The following is a 22,370-nucleotide window of genomic DNA, read 5'->3' on the forward strand; positions in this document are numbered from 1 at the left end:
CAAAATGAAGTAACTAAATCGTTGTGGGCCAAGGAAAGGGTGATGAAATCCCTTCCCCTATCTTATGAGTGGTTTTGCCCTTAAGATTTATTTAAAATGATGCACCACACAACGGGATAATAAAAGCGATAAACAAATATGGATGCTCTAAACTACGTGTTTTAATCTAGAGAAAAGAAAGAAATTAACGCACCTTAGGGTCCTCCAGCGATCACCACAATTTAAGGTACGAAAATTTAAAAACAAAAAATTAAAATCTAAATGATGTGCCCTAAGTGATTAAATGCATGATGCAACACATATTTAATTCTATCTAATATTTTTTGATTTTAAATATTTGATTTGTTTGTGTTTTTTCAATTTTCAAATTTGTTTTTGATTTTCTAAATAAAATAAATTGAAATAGGAGAGAGATACAAGTTACCCAAGCAAGCTTCCAATACTCCAAGAATATTCTCCACTTATTCCAAGCTAGCTCATATTCCTCCAATTTCCTAAAATTCAACCAAAAACAAGTTAGAGAATATTAAAAAAAACTAATCCGAAAAATTAAAAATTAAGGCGCGAAAATTAATTTTAGTCCCCGGCAGCGGCGCCAAAAACTTGATGTGCTCAAAATAAGATTTTGAATTTAATCGCAAGTGCACGATCCCGTTTTAGTAATATAAGATTCGATCCACAAGGACTAAATTTATTTTCGCGAAAACTTAATTTTTAACTTAATCGGATTAGACCAATTAATTTTGAGGAGAGTTTGGATTAATCTAAATTGATAATTAAAACAAGAAAATAAGATTTAATTATTAACAATTAACAAATAACTAAATAATTAACAACTAATTCCTAGTAATTATTACAGATTATTTCCGAAAACAAACATATGCAGTGCATTTCTTATTCAATAAAACAAAAGACAGCGCGAGAAAGTTAATCGGAAATCGAGCACAAAGAAAAGAAGACATAAGAAATAAAGAAAAGGAAAAAGAGGAAAAGAAAAGAAAATCTGTTCTGGTGCAGCAGAGTATCAGCGTCTAACGAAATGGAGAAATGGTGGCGCGCCTTCGGACAGTCAAGTATAACCCCGCCGGAATCTATGGATGTGCCCGGAATAGCTTAAATCTCGCCGGAAAATTAATTTTATCGGAAAATCTAGCTATTCCAACTATAACAAATAAAAGCCCACTAACCTCTAAACAAGATTTGACACTAATTTCTATACTAAATAGCCACTAAACTACCCATTTCTTGATCAAAACAAGATTCAAACCAAACCAAAACAACTCCGAATTATACCAAACTTTAAACCTAGCCTAAACATAATATTTCCAACATAAACCCACTAACCTCATTTCAAAATCATCAACTAAAATTTATACTACAAAGACCCCAAAAATACCAAAATCAAGAACAAGAACACTACAAAATCATACCAAACTAACTCCAAATCCAACAAAACTTCAAAACTAGCTTATCTACCATGTATCTAACAAAACCCCATCAAACTACAAGCTAAAATCAAAACTTAGAATACTAAACCATTGAACCCACTAATAATATTGAGAATTAAAAGGGGCTCAATCTAAATACTAAAAAATGCAAGCTTAAAACATATAATTAGGCTCCTTTCAATCCACAAGTAATTATGAGTCTCATGTGGTTAGAGAAAGATTTCATAGCCTAGAAGTAAAAGTAAAGAGCAAGATTTAAGAACACAAATGAATACTTGTATTGATATAATAAAAGTGTTTACAAATTTAGAGTGCTACTACTAGATCTACAACATAAAAGAGAGGCTACTAAAAATATGAAATCCTAGGTTGGTTGAAACATGATGGGGAGGTGTGTATTTATAGGGGAAATTAGGGTAGAGGGGGGGGGGGTGTAGGTGTCCCATCTAGATGCTTCCTTGAGAATATTCCCCTATGATCCTTTTCTTTCATCTTTTTCTCTTTTTTGCTTTATTCTTTTATTTCTTCAAGCATTTGCAATATTCCTACAAAAAAGACAAATAAACAAATAAATAAGTGAGAACAAGCAATAATTAGGCATTTAAAATATACAAAAATATGCACTTATCAACGAGCATGTCATGAATGGGACAGTAGAGTTACACTTCGTACCTACTGATCAACAAATTGCAGACATCTTCACTAAACCACTAGACGAAGCCACTTTCTCTAGATTGGTTGGTGAACTTGGGATGTTAAATATGTCTAATTAATTAGACAAGAAATAATTGCAATTTGTTCGTAAGTTCACAAGTTTTAAAATGTACATATTTTCAGGACTTGTGAATTTACAAAGAGCATCCAGTATTTTACATATTAATCTGATAATTAGTTTTAATTATTTGCCATGATTTATATGATTTGCATGATTTTATGTGATTATGTGATTAATTGCTAAGTGGTAGATATTTAGAATTAATTTTCTTGAACTATTTAAGTGCTTATATTCAATTAATGAATATTAGTATTTATTTAATTCATATTTTAATTATATTTGATTAATGGATTTGAAGCAATTCAAATTATTTTAAGTTGTCCATTAATTAAATTTTAATTAAAAACATTGCAGCATAATTATTTTTTAAACATTGTTTAACTGAAACCTTTGTAGTTAAACACTATTTAATTTAATTGTGATTTTCATTATCCTATTATTAGATTATTTTGAATTAATCGGAATTTATTTGATAATGTGGAAAATGGACGTGTACTTTTGAGAGTTTTTCACAAAATTCTCTAAGTACACGAGTTTTCTCTGTTAAGTGATAACAGAAGCGCAACATTTGACCAAGTCAAATGTTGCGCCAAGAGTGTATAAGGGCACAGTTGTGTATAAGCTTCGACTTAAGTTTTTTTTTAAAAAAATCTCTGTACTTTCACGCAGCGCAACGTTTGACTTTCCTATAGTCAAAGGTTGCGCCACGACATGTTTCACTCTTGTGTAGCTGAATGTGACTTAGTTTTTTCTAAGTCTAAACGAACTTGCGCCTCCACAGTGCTTACTATGGAGGGCAAGATCGTCAATTCAGATATTGCGCCAACCCCGTATACTGTGTCTAGTATAAGGGTTATTATAGTCATTCTATATGTTGCGCCGTGGATTCTCTGTGCATATATATGTGTCACTTAGACGTTTTACTTGTTCATCTCCTCTTAACACACAAAATCGATACACACGCATATATTTACACAGCTCCACTGTTTCAAATCACACGAACTCGACCGATTTCAAACCCACAAAACTCCACTGATTCTTGTCGATTTACAGTTCTGAGACCAGTTTTGAAACCCCCTCACCGAGAGCTTTCATTTCATACCTAAAAATCAACGATCCATCGTTATTTTTCGTTAGGGCTTTTTCGAAACTCTTGACCTTCTTGGACTATTTTGGACGTGATTTTGGAGTCAATAATTTGCATAACCGATCCCATAAGTCTTAGAATTTCGAGAGGAACAACATATTATAATTTCATCGAAATCTAAAATTCTTGGATTTAGGGTTTTACGGAGCGTTATTAATTAATTATTTTCGTAACATAAGTGAGTATTTGTTTGTAATTATTCGTGAAACGAATTTTATAATCATTTTTAATTCTAATTAAAAATGGCTGCAAATTTTGATATTCCGAAAACAAATTTCACAATGGTTGAGAATAATAATTTAATTACGCAAGCAAATTATCGACGCTGGATTCGATATATGTCTGAATTTTCATTTGCACGCTTTGCTATGACAGAGTCAGTTTATCTTAACAAATCTCTACTTCGAGATTTTCTGTCTTCTGTTTCTGTTGTAAATGAAGGGCAGGTATTTGGACTCAAGTGTGTCATTCAGGGACGAACACTCATTATAACTGAACACACCCTGAACAATGCACTCCATCTGCCAACTGAAGATTTTGAAGCTGTTCCAGACAAGGCTGAAAGAATAAATTTCTTCTTTGCTATTCACTGCCAAAGGGAGCCCACTGGTGATCTTCCAGGAAAGATGTACGTCAAGCATTTACCTAGAGAATGGAATTTCTTCTTTAATTCCATCTCTCATGTATTTGCACCAAAGACTGGAGGGTTCCATGGAATCACTACTTTCAACCAAGAAATTGGGATTGCCATAGCACAGAATACAAGGATAAATCTGGGACATCTAATCATGGGAGCTTTTCAGGACTCCTTAAGAAAGAACAGGAATGTACTTTTCTATCCTCGGTTCTTCTAGATAGTGCTGAATCAATTGCTGACTCCTGCTGAAACAGCTGTCTATCCTAATATAGACAATGTCATATGCTCTTTCATGACTACAAGGGTGATCTCTATGCTGGAGAACCATCAGAACTACACCAATAATGAGGATGTGGTCCTTCCGGAGGCAATGCAAGAATTTCTAAACAACCAGAACTTGCCTCCACCACATGTTCAGAATGTTGCTGATCCTGTAGTTCCTGAAGAAGAGGTTCCTAAAGGACAAGCTGAAGAAGTCACTGAGCCATCTAGTCAAGCCAATATTTCTGAGGCTCAAACTTCTCAAATGGAAAAAGAAGTGATAGTGGAAGATGCAGAAACATCCTCAGACAACAATGATCAATCTGAAGGAGAGGATTCTTTGCAGGATAATTCCACTGATTCTGAGGATGAAGTGGATAGCCCTGCTCAAACCACTGCAGCTGCACCTTCTAATGATGTGATGGTGGATATTGATGAGCTTTTCACCAACACTTACAATCCACTGCTACAGTCAGGTATCCCTTCTGATTCTGACAACTTATCATTTAGTGCACCTGATTGGGTTCAGAATCTTTTGGATTCCAATCAGCTTTCACCACCTATCACAAGTGCCAGTGAATTTGAAATCCCCCAAATTCATAACCAAGGCATCACTTCACAAATCCTTGAAGCAGAAACTTCTCAACCCCTCAGCCAACCACTTATTAATTCTGAGAGAGAGGGAGAAAGTGCCTTAAGTGCACCACAAAAGGATCGTTTCTGAAACTGCAGCTCTGTCTCCTAGTCAGGAAAGGAGAATAGAACCTGAGACAACTGCAGATATGTATATTTCTTCACCACCTCAGCCACATGATACTCCAATGCACAGTGAGGTTGCACACACAATGGAAGAATTGACGGTTGCTAACACTTTGTCGTCCATGTCAAGGATAGACACTGTTGTTTCTGATCCTATTCAGGGTCAAGTGCCTTTACAGGCTTCTGGGGGAAACTTGGATGAATTGCCAAATTCTCCATCCTTGTCTACCCCCCTGGGAGGATCATTCCCAGATCCCTTAAGGGACTCTTCACCTCTCGAAGGTGAACGGCAATCTGTTTCTGAGCCCTTCATTTCAGTAAGTGTGCCAGTTATAGAGGACTTGTCACAAAGTCATTCGCCGTCAAAGGCAGTTGTGGGAAACCAGGGTGCTTCGCCTATTCAAGGATCACATCCTTCGAGCCCTGTGTCTACCCACCCTGAGATTCTAACTCAGGATCCAACAAAGAACTCACTACCTTCGAGTAGTTGGCAACTTGTTTCTTATGACTCAGATTCATCTGACGAGGAAACTGAGGACGAAGGCTCACGAACCTTCATTGCACCTTCTGTGACCTCTCTAGAAGAGGCTAAGAAGATTTCACTTGCAGGTACATCCATAGATGCTGGAACTTCTTTGAGTGAGAGGGAAACACTTACAGAACCTGTTATACAGAAACCCTCTGACCCACTGAGTGTTCTAGTTTTGAGTGAAATGAGAGAAACACCTGCAGAACGAACAAGTGAGAACCCAACAGCCCAACCTACACTTGAATCTACTATTCCAACTGTATCTGTGACAGAATTTGAAGCACTGAAATTCAAAGTTCAACATCTTGAAGCTGAGAATCTTGTTCTACGGGAGGAGTTAGTGGAGATCAAATCTACAATGGAGCAAAGGTTGGCTGCTCTCGAAGCTAAGTTGTTGGCATCTCAACCTTCCAGAGAGGATTACTCAACTGAGGGGGAGAGAGTAGCAGAAAAAGCAAGAGGAAAAAGGGTGATCACTGGGGTGTCTGAAGAACTGATTGACTCTGCTCTTAAAAGTCAATTCAGTTACAGTCATGATGAATACATCCCTGAGTTTGTTGATGACAGGGTGATAAGGATGGTTGGTGCTGATGATGATGATCTGGAAGAAGGAGAAATCCCAGACAATGAAGTCTTTGCTGATGAACTTGCATATCACAATGACATCTTCCCTCCTGAAAAGTTTGAAATTGCAAATCCACAAGATATTGCTGATGTTTCTAGGGATTTTGCTGAGCAAAGGAGAGCAAGGGAGAAGTTAGAAAACCAAATACGGATTCGAAGGGAAAGGAGACTTGCCAACTTGCACAAAGATGGAGATGAATGGGATATTGCTAGATCTGTGTTTGATTTTCCAGAGGTCACTCAAGAAAATGATAATGACGAAGTAAAAGATATCTTTGACTCCTTCAGGAACAACTACAAGGACTTACATGATTATCACGAGGTGTTGAATGATATCATTTCTACTGTGTCAGTTGCTGTTCTTCCAAGAAGAGGATGGATGGTCAACATATCATTTGAACTACAGAAAGAAGGTCATGGACTAAAACATGTTTCAAGTCAATTTCTCAGAGATCTCTCTCTGACTGAGTTGTTTGTGGTAAGGAACAAGATCATCTCTACAGGGAAGAAACACAATGAAGTTTTCAGAGATATGGTGGAAGAGTGGATCACTGATATTGGACTAGAAATTCATGACAAGCCTTCAGTTATCAAGTATTTCAAGGATGGTATGATTCAGAGTATTGGACTCACTGATGAAGCATTGTCAACTTACAATCCTCGTATACTGAAATATCTGGAAGCTCAAGTCAGGGAAAAGTGCTCAAGGACACGCAAGGGAAGACTAACTGCTGAATTGCTATATGCTTATCGTCTGAACTTTGCTGCTCTGAGAGACTTATACTTATCAGCCATCAATTGTCAACCACCATATCCACTGCCTCCACTTAACCCTGAAGTTCCTGAAAATCCAAAAGCTCTTGTTGTCACTTACAATCCTACATCTGTGGTATTCAAAAAGAAGAAAGACTCTGAGGCCACTGTTATACCACTTACAGAAATTGGAAAATTCTCTTCCAAAAGAATTATTCGTGCAGTTGCTGCTGTTAAGTTGTCAGTTGTAAAAGAAGACAAGAGTGTGCTCAAAGATTTGATTGATCTTGTGGAAATAAGGAAAGCTGTAGAGACTGTTCACAACACTTCAAGGGTTCGTGCTCATCCATCAAGAATCATCATGAAAATTGAAGGAATGAAGCTGAATATCACCTTTAAGAAGTTGAAGAAGATGGTTCATGTTCAAACCTTAGAGAAGATGAAGAAAAATCTAGAGCAACCTCCACCTGAGAATACACTGGAGCAAGTGGCACTGAGTACTATAACTGCAAGGATTGAAGAGATTGAAAACAAGCTCACTCAGAAGAAAGAGGAGGAAGCTGCAAAGAGAAGAGCAGAGCAAAAGCTGATTAATCCAAGAGCCAAGAAGCCAAGGAAAGATTAGTTCAGGCTAGAGGAACAATGGCTGCTTGTATTTACTTTTGATTTCTGGAAATTGTAAGATATAATCCAGACTGTACTTAGTATTATTTCCTGTTTAAATTAGTATGCTTTTTCATTGTGTCAGTTGAGTTATCCTCTTAAAGGATTTGCTTGTCGAACTCTAACAATCAAATAGGGGGAGATTGTAAAGCATAATGTAACGTAAATGTAATTACGATAACTCAACACAACAAAAGACAGGAAACAATACGTAAGTATAATACAGGAATCTACAGGTTGGAGATTCGATACGAACAGACAACGACAATCAAGATATCTGAGACGAGCATCCGTCCACTGGAAGAAGTTCATTAACATGTTCAAGCCTCAGTGAAGAATAAAGCACAATCAGTTTCTGCTATCAAGATTGCCTGAAGATCAAGTATCAAAGACCAGAAGATTCCAGTATATTTAATTTGATTATTCATAATCAAATGTATCGAAGCAACATCTAACCCGGAATGACTGATCAAGTACTTTATCAAGCAAAAGAATTCAAGGGATTATTTCAGTTCGAGTCGTTCGTGAACCAGACCAGTGCACAGGACGTCAGGACGTGCGAAAGTATTCAGTGGATTCGATCAACGGATTAATTGATCAAGTCAATCGAGCTGCTCCAGAATATATTTCCAAAGAAATTATTAATTAGATATATATATATATATATATATATATATATATATATATATATATATATATATATATATATATATATATATATATATATATATATTTCTTAATTGTGAATTACTTGAATTTCATTAATTCAAGCAATTAATTAAACACAATTAATTATATATATATATATATTTAATTCTTGGTACAAAATGGAAAGACATTAGAATTTTGTCTAAGTCACAAGTCCCTCTACTGGGATGCAAGGCGCAAGCTTTGACCTGAAGTCAAAGCGCAAACATTGACCGGGTCAACCTCAAGTTAAGTGACTTAGAAATATTTTTAAGTACACCACAGTACACTGTGTACCACTACTACTTGGAGCGCAAACTTTGACTAAGTCAAAGTTTGCGACTCCAAGTTCTAGCAACACTTATCTCACATTCTAAGTGCCTGTGTTACACTGTGCTACTCCTGTTGGAGCGCAACCTTTGACCAAGTCAAAGTTTGCGCCTCCAACAGTGTCCACTACTTAGAATTGTTCTAAGTCTATACACTGATGAACTATGGCGCCATGTTTGACTCCCCTGAGGCGCAACCTTTGACCACATACATATATATACACATATACTCCCTCAAGCGCAAGTTTGTGATGTATGTATATATATATATACACAACTGGCGCCACTTCCATTACAGTATGGAGTTAGATTTATTTTGATAAATCGAATCCGTCCAGGACGAACTCAAGTCGTCCAGGACAAACTCGGTAACCATGGTTAGATTTTGAAAGCCTATAAATAGAGCTTTGTAGTTTCATTTGCACTAACTACACACTTTGTAAGTGCACACACTATACACATTCTCGAGAGTTAAATTAGAATATCGTTTATATCGAGAGTTTGTAATAGAGTGATTGTAGTCTCTACAGCCGACACTTGTGTTGGAATTTGTAGCACCCGAGGATTATTTCTAATACAAAGAATATTCCCCGACTTGCTGGAGTTATTTATTTACGATTGATTTAACATGGACTGAAACAGAATTATCCGCAATTAAATTAAATCGAAGAAATTGGTTAAGACGTATTCAACCCCCCCTTCTACGTCTGATTGGACCTAACATACCTACAGCGGAGTAACTTTAAATTAATATTTTAAATAAAATTCTATTACGTCGGGTAATCACCTGGCGACGCTAAAACATACTCCCTCCGTCCCATTTAATTCTATACACTTTCCTTTTTTGGACGTCCCACTCAATTCTATACATTTCAAAACTTTCCCAAAATAGTCAAGTTTTATAATATAAAAACACCACCCACCCACTACTTTCAATTACTTTTTCAAATCTATCAATTATATATTAATGGGTCCCACTACTTTACCCACTTTTCTTTCTCTTTTTTCTTACTTTACATTACTTTATACACTTTTCTTAGTCTCCGTGCCCAATCCATATGTATACAATTCTGAGGGACGGAGGGAGTATATACTTGCAGCGTCGGCAATTCCCGAACCGCGGCATAAAATGTAACATATTGCGTCGGTATTTTAAAAACCGACGCAAAAAATAATTTTTAAGCGTCGCTGTATTGTTGACCGACGCAAAAAACAACTTTTAGGTGTCGGTTATTTAATAAACCGAGGCTATAGATTAATAAAATAGATTTTAGGCGCCGGTGAAATACAAAACCGACACTAGAAACTATTTTAAGCGACGGTTTTCACGACAACCGACGCTAAAAGGCTGTTGCATAAGGCATTTTCTGTACTAGTGCAACCTTCGTCCAAGAAACTGACAGCTTCCTGAAGTACTTTTCCTATCAATCTTACATCCTGCTAAGTCAGAATCTGTATAGCCAATCAGATTAAAACCTGTATCTTTAGGGTACCATATCCCTAGATTGGGGGTTCCCTTAAGATACCTAAAAATACGCTTAACAACTATAAGATGAGACTCTTTAGGATCAGCCTGGAATCTAGCACATAAACAAGTTGCGAACATGATATCTGGCCTACTAGAAGTTAAGAACAAGAGAGAGCCAATCATACCTCGATACTTCGTGATGTCAACTGACTTACCAGATTTGTCCTGATCATGTTTGACAGCAGTTGGCATAGGAGTTTTGGCAGGAGATGCTTCTTCCATTACATATTTCTTCAGAAGATCCTTGATGTATTTAGATTGGCAGATAAAAATACCGTCAGGCTTCTGAATAACTTGAAGTCCTAGGAAGAAGGACAATTCTCCCATCATTGCTCATCTCATACTTGCTCTGTATAATCTTAGCAAATCTCTCGCATAAAATATCATTAGTGGAACCAAATATAATGTCGTCGACATATACTTGTACAAGAATTATATCATCCTTATGCTTTTTATGGAACAGAGTTTTATCGATGATACCTCTGGTGAAACCATTTTCAAGTAGAAACTTGGAAAGAGTGTCATACCAGGTTCGAGGGGCTTGCTTTAGGCCATAAAGTGCTTTGAAGAGAAAGTACACAAAGTCTTCAATTCTTTGTCTTCAAACCCAGGGGGTTGTTCAACATAGACTTCCTCTTCTAGATCACCATTCAGGAATGCACTTTTCACATCCATTTGATATACTTTGAAGTTGGAGTGTGCAGCAAATGCTGAGAACATCCTGATTGCTTCAAGCCTAGCAACTGGAGCATAGGTTTCATCATAATCGATTCCTTCTTCTTGCGAATAACCCTTTGCAACCAGTCTTGCCTTATTCCTCGTAACAATACCATCTTCATCTAGCTTGTTTCTGAAAACCCATCTAGTGCCAATAATATATTTTCCTTTAGGTCTTGGCACCAGCTTCCAAACTTTCTGCCTTTCAAATTGATTGAGTTCTTCCTGCATTGTAGATACCCAATCTGGATCACTCAGAGCCTCTTCAACTTTCTTTGGTTCTGTCTGAGACAAGAATCCAGCAAAGTTGCATTCATTTTGAGTTGTTCTTCTAGTCTGCACTCCTGTGTCTGGATCACCAATGATTTGTTCAACAGGATGGGCTCTACTCCATACCCTTTGTCTTGGCAGATTCAATCTTGACGATTCACCGTAATCATAGTTGTGTTGAGTGTGATGACTAGTAGATCCACTTTGACTTGCTCCCCCTGAGCTGATGCTAATTCTATTTGATGATCCTCCATTTTGACCACTGTGATTATGATGATCATTTGTATTGTTACCAATACTTCCTCCAGATGGTTCAGGATCAGCAGTTCCTTCATTGGCATTAGGTTCCCTAGTATCAGCTTCAGGTTCATCTTCCCCTATATAGATGTCTTCTAAATTCTCAAATTCTAGAGAATCAGATTCATTTTCCTTTTGAAGACTTGGGAGTTTGGTATCATCAAATCTTACATTGATGCTTTCAATCAGCTTGTCGTCATTGATCAGATAAACCCTGTAGGCCTTAGACTCTAAAGAATAACCCAGAAAAATGCCTTCTTCAGCTTTGGCATCAAACTTTCCTAGATGCTCTTCTTTTAAAACAAAGCATTTTGCACCAAACACATGAAAGTAACTCAGTGATGGTTTTCTGTTGGCCATTACTTCATAAGGAGTCTTATCCAAATCCTTGTTTATCAGGGTACGATTTTGAGTGTAGCAAGCAGTACTCACAGCTTCAGCCCAGAAATAGATTGGAAGTCTTGATTGACTAATCATTGTCCTTGCTGCTTCAATCAAGATCCTGTTCTTCCTTTCTACGACACCATTTTGTTGTGGAGTTCTTGGAGCTGAATACTGACGAGAAATGCCCTTATCAGTACAGAACTCATTAAGGACAGCATTACGAAATTCTGTTCCATTATCTGATCTGATTGCCCTTACTGGCAAGTTTGCTTCCTTTTCAATCTTCTTGATATGATCAATGATGCCTTTGCTCCTGTGTGATGCTTTCTTTGACTTCCCTTTTTCACATGCATCACAGAGTCCTTCTTGACAGAATTCTTTCTGTGGCAGATCTCTCACAAGTTCTCTTTTGACTAAAGTGTTCATAGTCTTAAAGTTCAAGTTTGAGAGCTTCCGATGCCATAACCAACTATCATCAGCAGAGGCCTTGCTATAAAAACACTTGACCTCCCCCTTACTTGCTGAGTCTATGTCGGCTATAAACAAACTTGATTTTCTTATACCACAGAGTGTAAGATCCTTGTTCTTCCGGTTCTGGATCAAGCAAACTTCTTTCTGAAAGATTACGTCGTATCCTTTGTCACAGAACTGACTGATACTCAGTAAATTGTGCTTGAGTCCTTCCACCAGAGAGATATCTTCAATGATGACTAGAGCTGTAAACGAACCGAACTCAGACGAACTCGGACGAAAATTTAACGAACATGAACAAATTTTTACCGAACCGAACATTGTTCGGTAACACTCTCGAACAAAATTCAATGTCCGAACTCGGGTTCGGTAATACACGAACCGAACACGAGCTGTCCAACGAACATATCGAACCGAACACTAATCCGATAAGTTCGAAAATCTCGTTAAAAAAACTTTCTGCCAAATAAATGTTTTGGGCTTTTAAAATTTGGCCCAACAAAGTGCAAACCAATAGCCTAATACAATAGCGCATAGCCCAATAGTACAATTAAAAACTAAAACTTATATGTCTGAAAATCAGTTTATGCTATACAGACTCAGTCGCGACTCAAGCTGCACACATCTTCCGCTCTTCGTCTTCGAGGGTTTGACCCAGACTTCGTGGATTCCAGGTAAAATCGTATTTCTCTTTTTAATTTCTTCTTCCTCTTTGTTAATTACAAGGTATAATTGGTATAATTACAAGTTACAACTTGCTTTAAATTTAGGGTTTACTTTGGGGTTTTGTGTTTGCACAGAGACTGTGTTTTGCTTTGGGGTTTTTTGTTTTAGTTTTACAAGTTTCTTCGTAATGTTCTGTCTATGTGAAGTGTGGTGCTTTATGTGACTCCATTTCATGTGGTGGATTTAGTTGCAGGATTATATCTATTACGACATCCTAGGTTTCGAAGCAAATGGCCTGTTGTTAGTGCTTGTTTGGTTGACATCTAAATATGTGGGGAGTAGAAGTTCCTAGGAAGTAGTATTTGATGAAACTGTTTGTTGATATTAATTAGGGAAGTGTAAGTTCCTTGGAATTCTAAATACCTACAAAACATAGGAAGTTATTGACCTAGACCCCCCTTGGTAACTTGCACTTCCTGTAGGAAGTTAAAACCTATCTATCAACCAAACACAATTTTTAACTTCCCATTTATTATAATTTCCATAGTAATTTCAAATTACATAGGATTTAACTTCCTATTAGTAACCAAACAAGCACTTAGTCTCTGGATTTTACGGGCTCCAATCTTTTGTGCACTTATTTTTGGTTGTGAAAGAATAATCTTCATTTGCCTTGTGTAAAAACTATGTGTTGTTACTTGTTAGTTTCCAACCTAATTAACTGTGATATGTATATAGGATTTATCATATATGTAAATTAACTATGAGTCTGTGATTGTTTGTTATTTATTCCCCAATCTGATTTCTTCAAGATTATTATGAATTTGCTAATTTTTGTAACACTGTCTATGGTTTGCACTTTGCAGCCAGCGCAACTAGTGGTTAAAACATAAAAATGTCATCAGTTGGAAAAGCAAAGAAGGGAAAGAAGATGAGCCGTATAGAAATAATTCCAGAAAACGCAGAATACGAGGAACATGAATATGAGGACATGGAGGAGCAACTACGAAGCATTGGAGATGAAACTCCTTCAGATGACACTGGTGAACAGGAAGAGATTTCCACCAGACAAGAAAAGAATTCCACCAGGAAGAGAAAAAGATCTAATAAAAGTGTTATTCCAGATGCATCGTCCAAAGGCAGTCTAAGGAGCAATCTGAGCAGACTGATGCTGCTGTCAATCCATATGCTAAAACGGAATGAAAGAAGAGGTCTGAATCGTGGAAATATTTGGTACAATACACTGAAAATGGTGAGAAATGGGCAAGGTGTACATTTTGTCAGTTGCCGGTAAAGAGGGACAAGACTTGTTCAACTACACAGCTTAACAGGCATGTGAACAAATGCAAGCTGGCTCACGGACTTACAAAACTGACTCAACTACAGTTCAAAAGGACCGGTAATACATCTGAGGTAACACTTGAATCTTTCATATATGATCATGCTGAAATGAGGAAGACTGTAGCTCACTATATATTGATAAATGAATTGCCGTTCTTGCACGTAGAGAGTTTTATGTTTAATGAGGTTATGAGGAAAGCTACTCCTTTATGGCAGAAAATAAGTAGGGCTACTGTTAAAGCTGATTGTGTGAGTACCTATGAAATTGAGAAAAAAAAAGTTGAAAGAGATATTCAAATCTGTTTAGAAAATTAATATATCAACGGATATGTGGACTTCATCAAACCAGAAGATAGGTTACATGGTTGTTACAGCACACTGGATTGATTCTGAGTGGAAATTGAATATGAGAGTATTAAATTTTTGTAATGTTCCTCCGCCTCATTCCGGTTATGTGATTGCTGATGCTTTAAGTAGGTGTTTAAGTGAGTGGGGGATCGACGACAAAATTGGAACAATTGTTGTTGATAATGCTAAGAATAATGATGTTGCTTTAAGAAGTTTAAAGGATATTTTCACTATTAGAAACTCATTGCCTGTAGGAGGAAAATTATTCCATGCAAGATGCTGCGCACATATTTTAAATTTATGTGTCCAAGATGGATTGAAACCAATTGAGTCTATTGTTGATAGAATTAGAGATGGTGTGAAGTATGTGGGTGCTTCAGAAGGTCGTAGGATTAAATTTGCAGAGATTTCACAACAACTGCATTTGAAAACTAAAAAATTAATATTGGATGTTTCAACTCGTTGGAATTCAACATTTAATATGTTACAATGTGCTGCTGAGTTTAAGCAAGTCTTTTCAAGATATGGTGCATCTGATTTGGGATTCAGATGTTATGTTCCAGATGAGGAGGATTGGGAAAAGGTAAATTGGGTTTGTTCTATTTTGGGAGCATTTAATGAAGTTACTAAAATTGTTTCTGGGACTCATTATCCAACTTCGAATTTGTTCTTGTCAGAATTAAAATTGGTCAAGCACATTTTAGACAAAAAGGCATTTGACCCTAACTTACACATTAGGCAGATGACTGAGACAATGAAAGAAAAATTTGATAAATATTGGGGAGAGAGTAATCTGATTATGTCTATTGGTGCTGTGTTAGATCCAAGGTTTAAAATGAAGCTTCCTACTTTTTGCTTTCCGACTCTTTATCCAAAACAGGGTGAATCTGAGAGAAATCTTGCATATTTATCAAATGTTCTGAATGATCTTTACCATGAATATGTCAAGGAAGATAAAGCTGGCAAGAAAAAGGAAATTGGTGAATCAAGTGATGTAACTTCAGCTGATAATGAATTTAATCAAAATTCAAGTGAGATTCCACAGGGTTTAAATGACTATGAGAGCTTTATTCGTGCTAGTGGTGCCATCCAGGAGCCTTTGAAGTCAGAATTAGATGATTATTTGGGTGAAAAAATCGTTTTTTCTGGTTCAAAAATTTTGATGTGTTGTCAGAGTGGAAGGCGAATAGTGCCAAATATCCTGATTTATCTCATATGGCACGAGATATTCTGAGTATTCCAATGAGTACAGTAGCCTCTGAATCCACTTTCAGTGCTGGTAGTAGAGTTATAGAGCCACATCGTTCTTGTTTAAAGCCTGAGATAGTGGAAATGTTGTTGTGTGGGGCTGATTGGGCACGTGAGCTATATGGTCTGAAAAGAACAATGCAAGGAAATCAGGTTTATCTACTATTACTAACACTCTATATTCATTTCTGTTGCTATTAGCAACCTTCCTGATTAAAATGTCTAACTTATTATAATATTTTATTACAATATATCTGCAGGATATGCTTGAGGATATCGAGATTGATCTGAGTATTTGACTTCATGACAAAAAGGCTTACTGCTAGCTAACTTAAGATATATATATATATATATCCTGTAAGTGACTGCAATTAAAATCATCGATTGAGTCTAGCTTCAAGTTTAGTCCATTCTTTTTTTTATTGTACATAATAATTGTTTCTCTTTATTTTTTGTAATGCAGAGAGCCAGGTATTTGTATGCCATGTGTAGTCAGCTATGAAGTCCAAGATGGCAAGATCTCAATATATTTTGCATCAGAATTAACAGACTTGTAGTCTTTAACTCTTTTGACTTTTCATTTTGTAGCTGAACAATGATGTAGTATGGATATTATGGTTAATTATGGCTTTTGTAACCAGATTGAATGTTGAAGTTGTATATATTTTAAACTTATGGAGTTATGGATATAAATTAGCAGTCTAGTAATTATGTAAATATTGGTTTGTTGACGAACGAACCGAGCTTAACGAACTCGAACACTAATCGAGCGAACACGAGTCGGACACGTGTAAAGTTCGGTTCGGTTCGTTAATATTATCGGACACAAAAATGCGTCCGAACTCGAGTTCGTTAATACACCGAACCGAGCTTAACGAACTCGAAACTGAGCGAACCCGAGTGAACTTAACGAACTATTCAGTTTGTTTACAGCTCTAATGATGACATTTATAACTTTCAGCTTACCATATCCCGTTGTGAATCATTTGCTGTCATCTCCAAAGATTACAATTGGGCCGGTTCCCATCACCACATCTGTGAGCAGGGACTTTTCTCCAGTCATGTGTCTTGAACAACCACTATCAAGAACCCACACAACTTTGTTTTTCTTTCCTGTGCCCTGCATTCACAAATGGATTAAACTTTCTTTGGTACCCCGACATTCTTGGGTCCAGGTGGTTTAGTGGAAACAGGAGTATCAACAGAATCTGTTTTAACATGTGCTTGTTCAGGGGTGACTGGACTCTTCTCCTTTTTAGTCTTAGCAGAAGTGCTTTTAGACTTGGAGTTTGGAGTCTCCTTCTTCTTAGAAGGACTAGCAGTCTTTGCCATAGGGGCAACAGAAGGTGTAGGCATATTCATATTCATAGCAGGTGATGCAGAAAAAGATGCATTTAACATGGTAAAACATGCAGACATCATATTCATAGCACATTGCATGCAACCTACTCTACCACATGGCAAATGAACAGCATTCATGTTAACAGTATTAAGCATGCTAGTGACAAGAGTATCTACTTGAGTCATTTTACATGCGTGAGTAAGATGACTAGTAGAATTGCAATTGTTACAAACCTTTCTAGCACTGGGAGTCCTAGAGTTGGTTTTCTTAGTATCTAGCTTACCATTCCTGTTGTTCTTCTTTTTGTTGGAACTAGTACTTCCTAATCCAGTTTTATCAGAATCTTCTCTAACTTGGGGATTAGAAGGTACGTCTGGTGTTTCCTGTTTTACTTGAGGCTTAACAACTTCCTCATTTTTCAACTCTTCCTTAATGACAAGGTCTTCTTCTATCAGAGGTTCTGTTTGTGCCTTTCTAAAGATAGGGGTCTTGGCGTTCTTTAGAATCTTAGGTTCATTTGTTCCTTCAGGAGCATTCTCAGTTCCTGCTGAAACAAATATACCTTCATTTTCTTTTCTCTTCTTTCTTTTAGAACTTTCTAAAGAACTATAGTCAAGGCCAATAGCAACCTTCTTATCAACCCTTTGACTATCCAAGATCTCTTTCTGTAGAAAAGCAGAATTCTGATAGGCCTTAAGCTTAGTTTCTAGGTCAGCTATCTGGGACCTAAGGGATTCCTCAATTTCTGCATTACACTTCTCCTTATTCTGTAGATATTCAATTCTATCTTTAAGGTTAGTGTTCATGAGTTTCTCTAACTCGTCTACTCGTTCTTTAAGTTTAGCTATCTTTAGAGAGAGACTACAGTTATCTGATTTTGAAGCTAATAAACTAGTGTGCAAGTTATACATCTCTTGACCTACTTCATTTATAGTCTTTTTATAATCAGCAGTAGTCATGTCATCAACAGAAATTTCAGGAGATACTTCAGATGGAGATTCCTCGATAGTGTCAGCCATTAATGCAAATGCATAATTGCTCTGGACAGGTTCTTCATCCGTGTCATCCCAGCTTCCAACTTAGCTTTCAGCTTTTCATTCTCTTTCTTCAGATCCTCATAAGAATTCTTCTTATCATATGAGTTGCTTCTTTCTTTGACAGGAGCCGCTTTGAGTTTCCTGCACTCTGTTGCAAAGTGCCCTAAGTCATTGCAGTTGTAGCATCTGACCTTGCTTTTGTCGTACATGTTTGGTTTGTAACTGCCAGTACTTCTAGACCCTGACCCTGAGTATCCTCCTTTGTTCTGAAACTTGTTCCCTGAAGTTTTCTTGTACCGGGGATTCTTCCTGAATTTGATATGCTTAAACCTTGAAGCCATATAAGCCATAGACTTATCTTCCAGCTGCTCCAGCTCTTTCTGAGTATAAAACTCATCCTCCGGTTCACCAGAAACTTCAGCAATTTCAGCTTCAACAATCTCAGACTTAGTAGAAGGATAATCAGCTTTGACAGACGAACAATCACTATGTGAAACAGTGTGATCATTAATGCCATATTCAACTAGTTGCTGATAACCAAAGTACGGTTCATCAGCAATAAGTGCAGTGGTCTTTTGTAAGGCCATACTCTTGGCTTCAGATGATCCACCACCATATATGATCTTTCTTTGTTCGAGTTCCATCTCAAACGTCTTCAGTTTCCCAAACAGTTTTTCCAGAGTCATAGTTCTGAAGTCGTTTCTTTCCCGGATGGTCTCAGTCTTCACAACTAGATGGGGTGGCATCACAAATGAGAACTTTCTGTTAATCTCTTTCTGTGGATAAGTCTTTCCATGCAGGGTGAGTTCATTTAACAGCAACATGAATGTTAGGCCGAATAAACTCACTATATAAGATAATATAGTGAACACAATCAATGATAAAACACAAGTATAAGAGAATAATCCACTAAACTCTTATTCACAAATCACAGTAGCTTACAAATAATCTCTTAGTAATTTATATTTTATCACTAAGAGCTGCTAGGTTACACGAATGATATTCAATTGATAACTCGTTTAGAGTAAACCCTAAACTGTGTTTATATACACAGTTTCATGATATCTACTGATTGATTTACAATTATCTGCTTCCTAAAATAATCTAATCAGTAGCTATCCTTCTGCTGTCCTGATCTGCACAATCTCTCTTGATCTTTATCTTCCTTATTTAGTCAGATATGCCCCTGAAAATCAGCCGCCTGCAAACTCTGATCATCGTTAAACTCTGATCCACCTGGCAGTCTTTAAACTCTGATTTCCAGCTAAACTCTGATATTTGCTTCTGCACACTAAACAAGTTAGATACCTGTGACATCATCAAATATGTAACAATCTCCCCCAACTTGTACATTAGACAGAATGAACAAGTTCTATATATTTTCTGATGATGTCAAAAACTTACAGAACCAGCAAAAGCTAACTATCCAATCAGTCTATATCCGTAGCTTTCCTTGACAAACTGAGTAATCAGATCTTCTTCAATTTGTCTCAGAGTCTGTATCATCTGAGCTTTGACAGTCTTCAATTCTTCATTGTCTTCTCCTGTCTGGTATATAGCTGATCTCAAGGCCCTTGCCTTGCATCTTTTCAGGGCTTCTCCCAGTTGAATAGCTCCTGGTCTGTCAGCTTCATTATTGTAACCCAAAATTCTGGTTCCTGCTATAGTCTCCAAGACAGAGCTATTTTTCTCCATATTAATCTCTGAACCATCTTCTTGAGTCATCTTAGGAACATACTCTGCATCAGAACTTATCCCATAAAATCTTCTTTTCTCTCGGATAGTTCTTTTCAACAGCTCAGACCATCTCTTGGTTGCTTCATTCTTTATCTCAAGCATATAGTGAATATGCTCAAGCTCCCTCAGAGATTTTACCAATAGATCAGCTTCAGAAATTCTGTAAACTCTGCTAGATTCCAAAAATATAGCAATTTTCTCTTTATCTTCTGGCCCATCATGAGTATCCATCAGAATTTGTACCGACTCTATTTTGTCAAGGTCTTTTTGTGTTACAACTTCTCCAGTCTTCTCAGTGAGAGGATATGGGTCTTTGAAGATAGTTGCAGCACTGGTCTGAATCTTCTCTTTCTTGTGACCTAGACCAGTTGTGTCCCTTGCTTCCTTTCCTCTTGTTCCTTTATCTCTGATCTGTGTGAACAAAGAGCTTTCCTTGTACTGTCCTGTACCAAGGCTTCCAAATAAGCTCTTCTTCTTTGGTTCAACTGTATCAACTTGAGCCTTGTCAGAGGTTGACTTTATCCAGGTAGCTTTTACTTCAGCTGGCTTCAGCTGATCTTCCTTCATATTTTTAGCTTGAGCAGTGTCAGAGGCTAAATTCTGATCAGTAGACTCAGGAATTGTTGCAAGTGTCAGTTCTGATTCAGTTTTCTTTTCTGATGGAACACCATCAATGACATTCTTCCCTTTGTTTCTTGTTTCAGAGTCAGACTTTGTCTGATAGACTCTTGGTCTGTTGATATCAGCATAATTAATTTCACTGATCACTATTCCTTTTCTCTTTGAAGAAGATAATTTCTTTGAGGAATCAGTGATCTGCTTCTTTTCATCAGACTTTACTTTGCTGATCTTCTTTTTCTCAGCAGCCAACCTCTCTTCTTCTTGTCTGACAGCTTCAATTGAGACTCCAGGATTCTCTTCTTCAAATAAGTTCTTTGCAACTGCTTCATCAAAATCCAGTTGTGTAGGAGCTTTGTAGAATAATGTAGTTTCCTTTCCCTGAATCTTCACAGTATGGCTCAAGATCTTGGATTCAGGATCACCAATCTCAATCAGTTGCTCAGAAAGAGCTCTTGATTCATTGTCAGCTGGAATCAGAGGTTGAGATTTGGTAGTCTGAGTTTGAGTAGCTGAGCTGCTTCCAACCTTATCTCTCCTATTTCCCTCAGTCTGAGTGTGTAAGACCATTTCAGAGTTTGTATTTTCAGACTTTTCAGCTTTCTTCTTTTCTTCATCCTCCTCCTCATCATCTGGCTTTCTCTGTTGCTGATCAACCTTGCATTTGTCTTTAAGCACTTTCTCCCCCTTTTTGACATCATTAGAGTTCAAAGCATTAGAGTTGAGAAATTGTACCAGCTGAGCCACATAGGAGCTCAAATCAGCCAGAGTTTGCTGCATTGATCTCTGAGTGGATTCAATAGAAGACAGCCTGGCTTCCACAGAAGAGGATGGGACTCTGTGCATATTCCTGGAGTAAGTTAATGTACAGACCTTGCTCTTTGTAGACACAGAGTGAGGAATTGTAGAATCAGGAGCTGGTGAAGAATCTCTGACAGGTGAAGGAACTTTGACAGGTGAAGGAACTCTGACTGGAGAGAATGTTTGAATTGGAGAAACTTCCCTGACTGAGATGTTTTCTCTGAGCAGAGCAGAGATTTCAGCTATAAGGGATCCTGAGTCAACAGGTGGAACAGAGTTTACTTCAGTATCATCATCATCATCATGAGCTGTGATGCTGATAGTATGTGAACCAAGAGGAGCTGTAGCTTCCTCAGAGTTTGCAGCATTGAGGATCTCCTGATCAGGAGCTGCAACAAAGTCTTCAACAGGAATCAGAGTTTCATGAGCAATCTCAGGAGTAGACACATGTTCTTCTGGAGTAGGCACATGTGCTTCTGGAGTAGACACATGTTCTTCTGGAGTTGTTCCTGAAGAAGGTATATCAGCTGCTGGAGGTTGTGGCAAAAGATCCTCTGACTCAGGAATATTTTCTGACATAGGAATGTCAGCTTCTGTAGTATGTTCTGATGAAGTTGGCAGAGGTACTGCAGATAATGGTTCTACCATCACAGGATCAGAGACTGTGACCATCTCAAGAGGATTAATCATTGACTTCTGATGAGGGTCCACTGTTAAATCAGTGATTGGTGAGGTGGGCTTGATCTTCTTTCTGGGCCTGGAGACAAGAGGAGGGGGTACTTGCTCATTGTCAGAGTCAGAGTCTGAGATCTTCTGCAAAAATCTTCTCTTCCTAGGTGGAGGAGATGATTTGGATGGTGATTTTGAAGATCTCAGCACCCTGGTAGGTGAAGATGTTACAACTAGCCCTTTTTGGGAAGGACCAGAGGTGGATTTGTGGTCAGATTTTAAAA

General features: G+C 37.5%; 1 protein-coding gene across 1 annotated transcript; it reads left to right on the top strand.

The window, feature by feature from the left end:
• Positions 1–14,614: 14,614 nt before the first annotated feature.
• LOC108203797 (zinc finger BED domain-containing protein RICESLEEPER 2-like) lies at positions 14,615–16,181 on the top strand. Its single transcript, XM_017372977.1, has 3 exons — positions 14,615–15,761; positions 15,809–16,035; positions 16,143–16,181. Exons 1-3 carry the CDS (start codon positions 14,615–14,617, stop codon positions 16,179–16,181), a joined length of 1,413 nt encoding a protein of 470 aa, XP_017228466.1.
• The last annotated feature ends 6,189 nt before the right edge of the window (positions 16,182–22,370 follow it).

The sequence above is a fragment of the Daucus carota genome, chromosome 4 (assembly GCF_001625215.2).
Source record: "Daucus carota subsp. sativus chromosome 4, DH1 v3.0, whole genome shotgun sequence".
In the NCBI taxonomy this organism is placed as follows: domain Eukaryota; kingdom Viridiplantae; phylum Streptophyta; class Magnoliopsida; order Apiales; family Apiaceae; genus Daucus; species Daucus carota.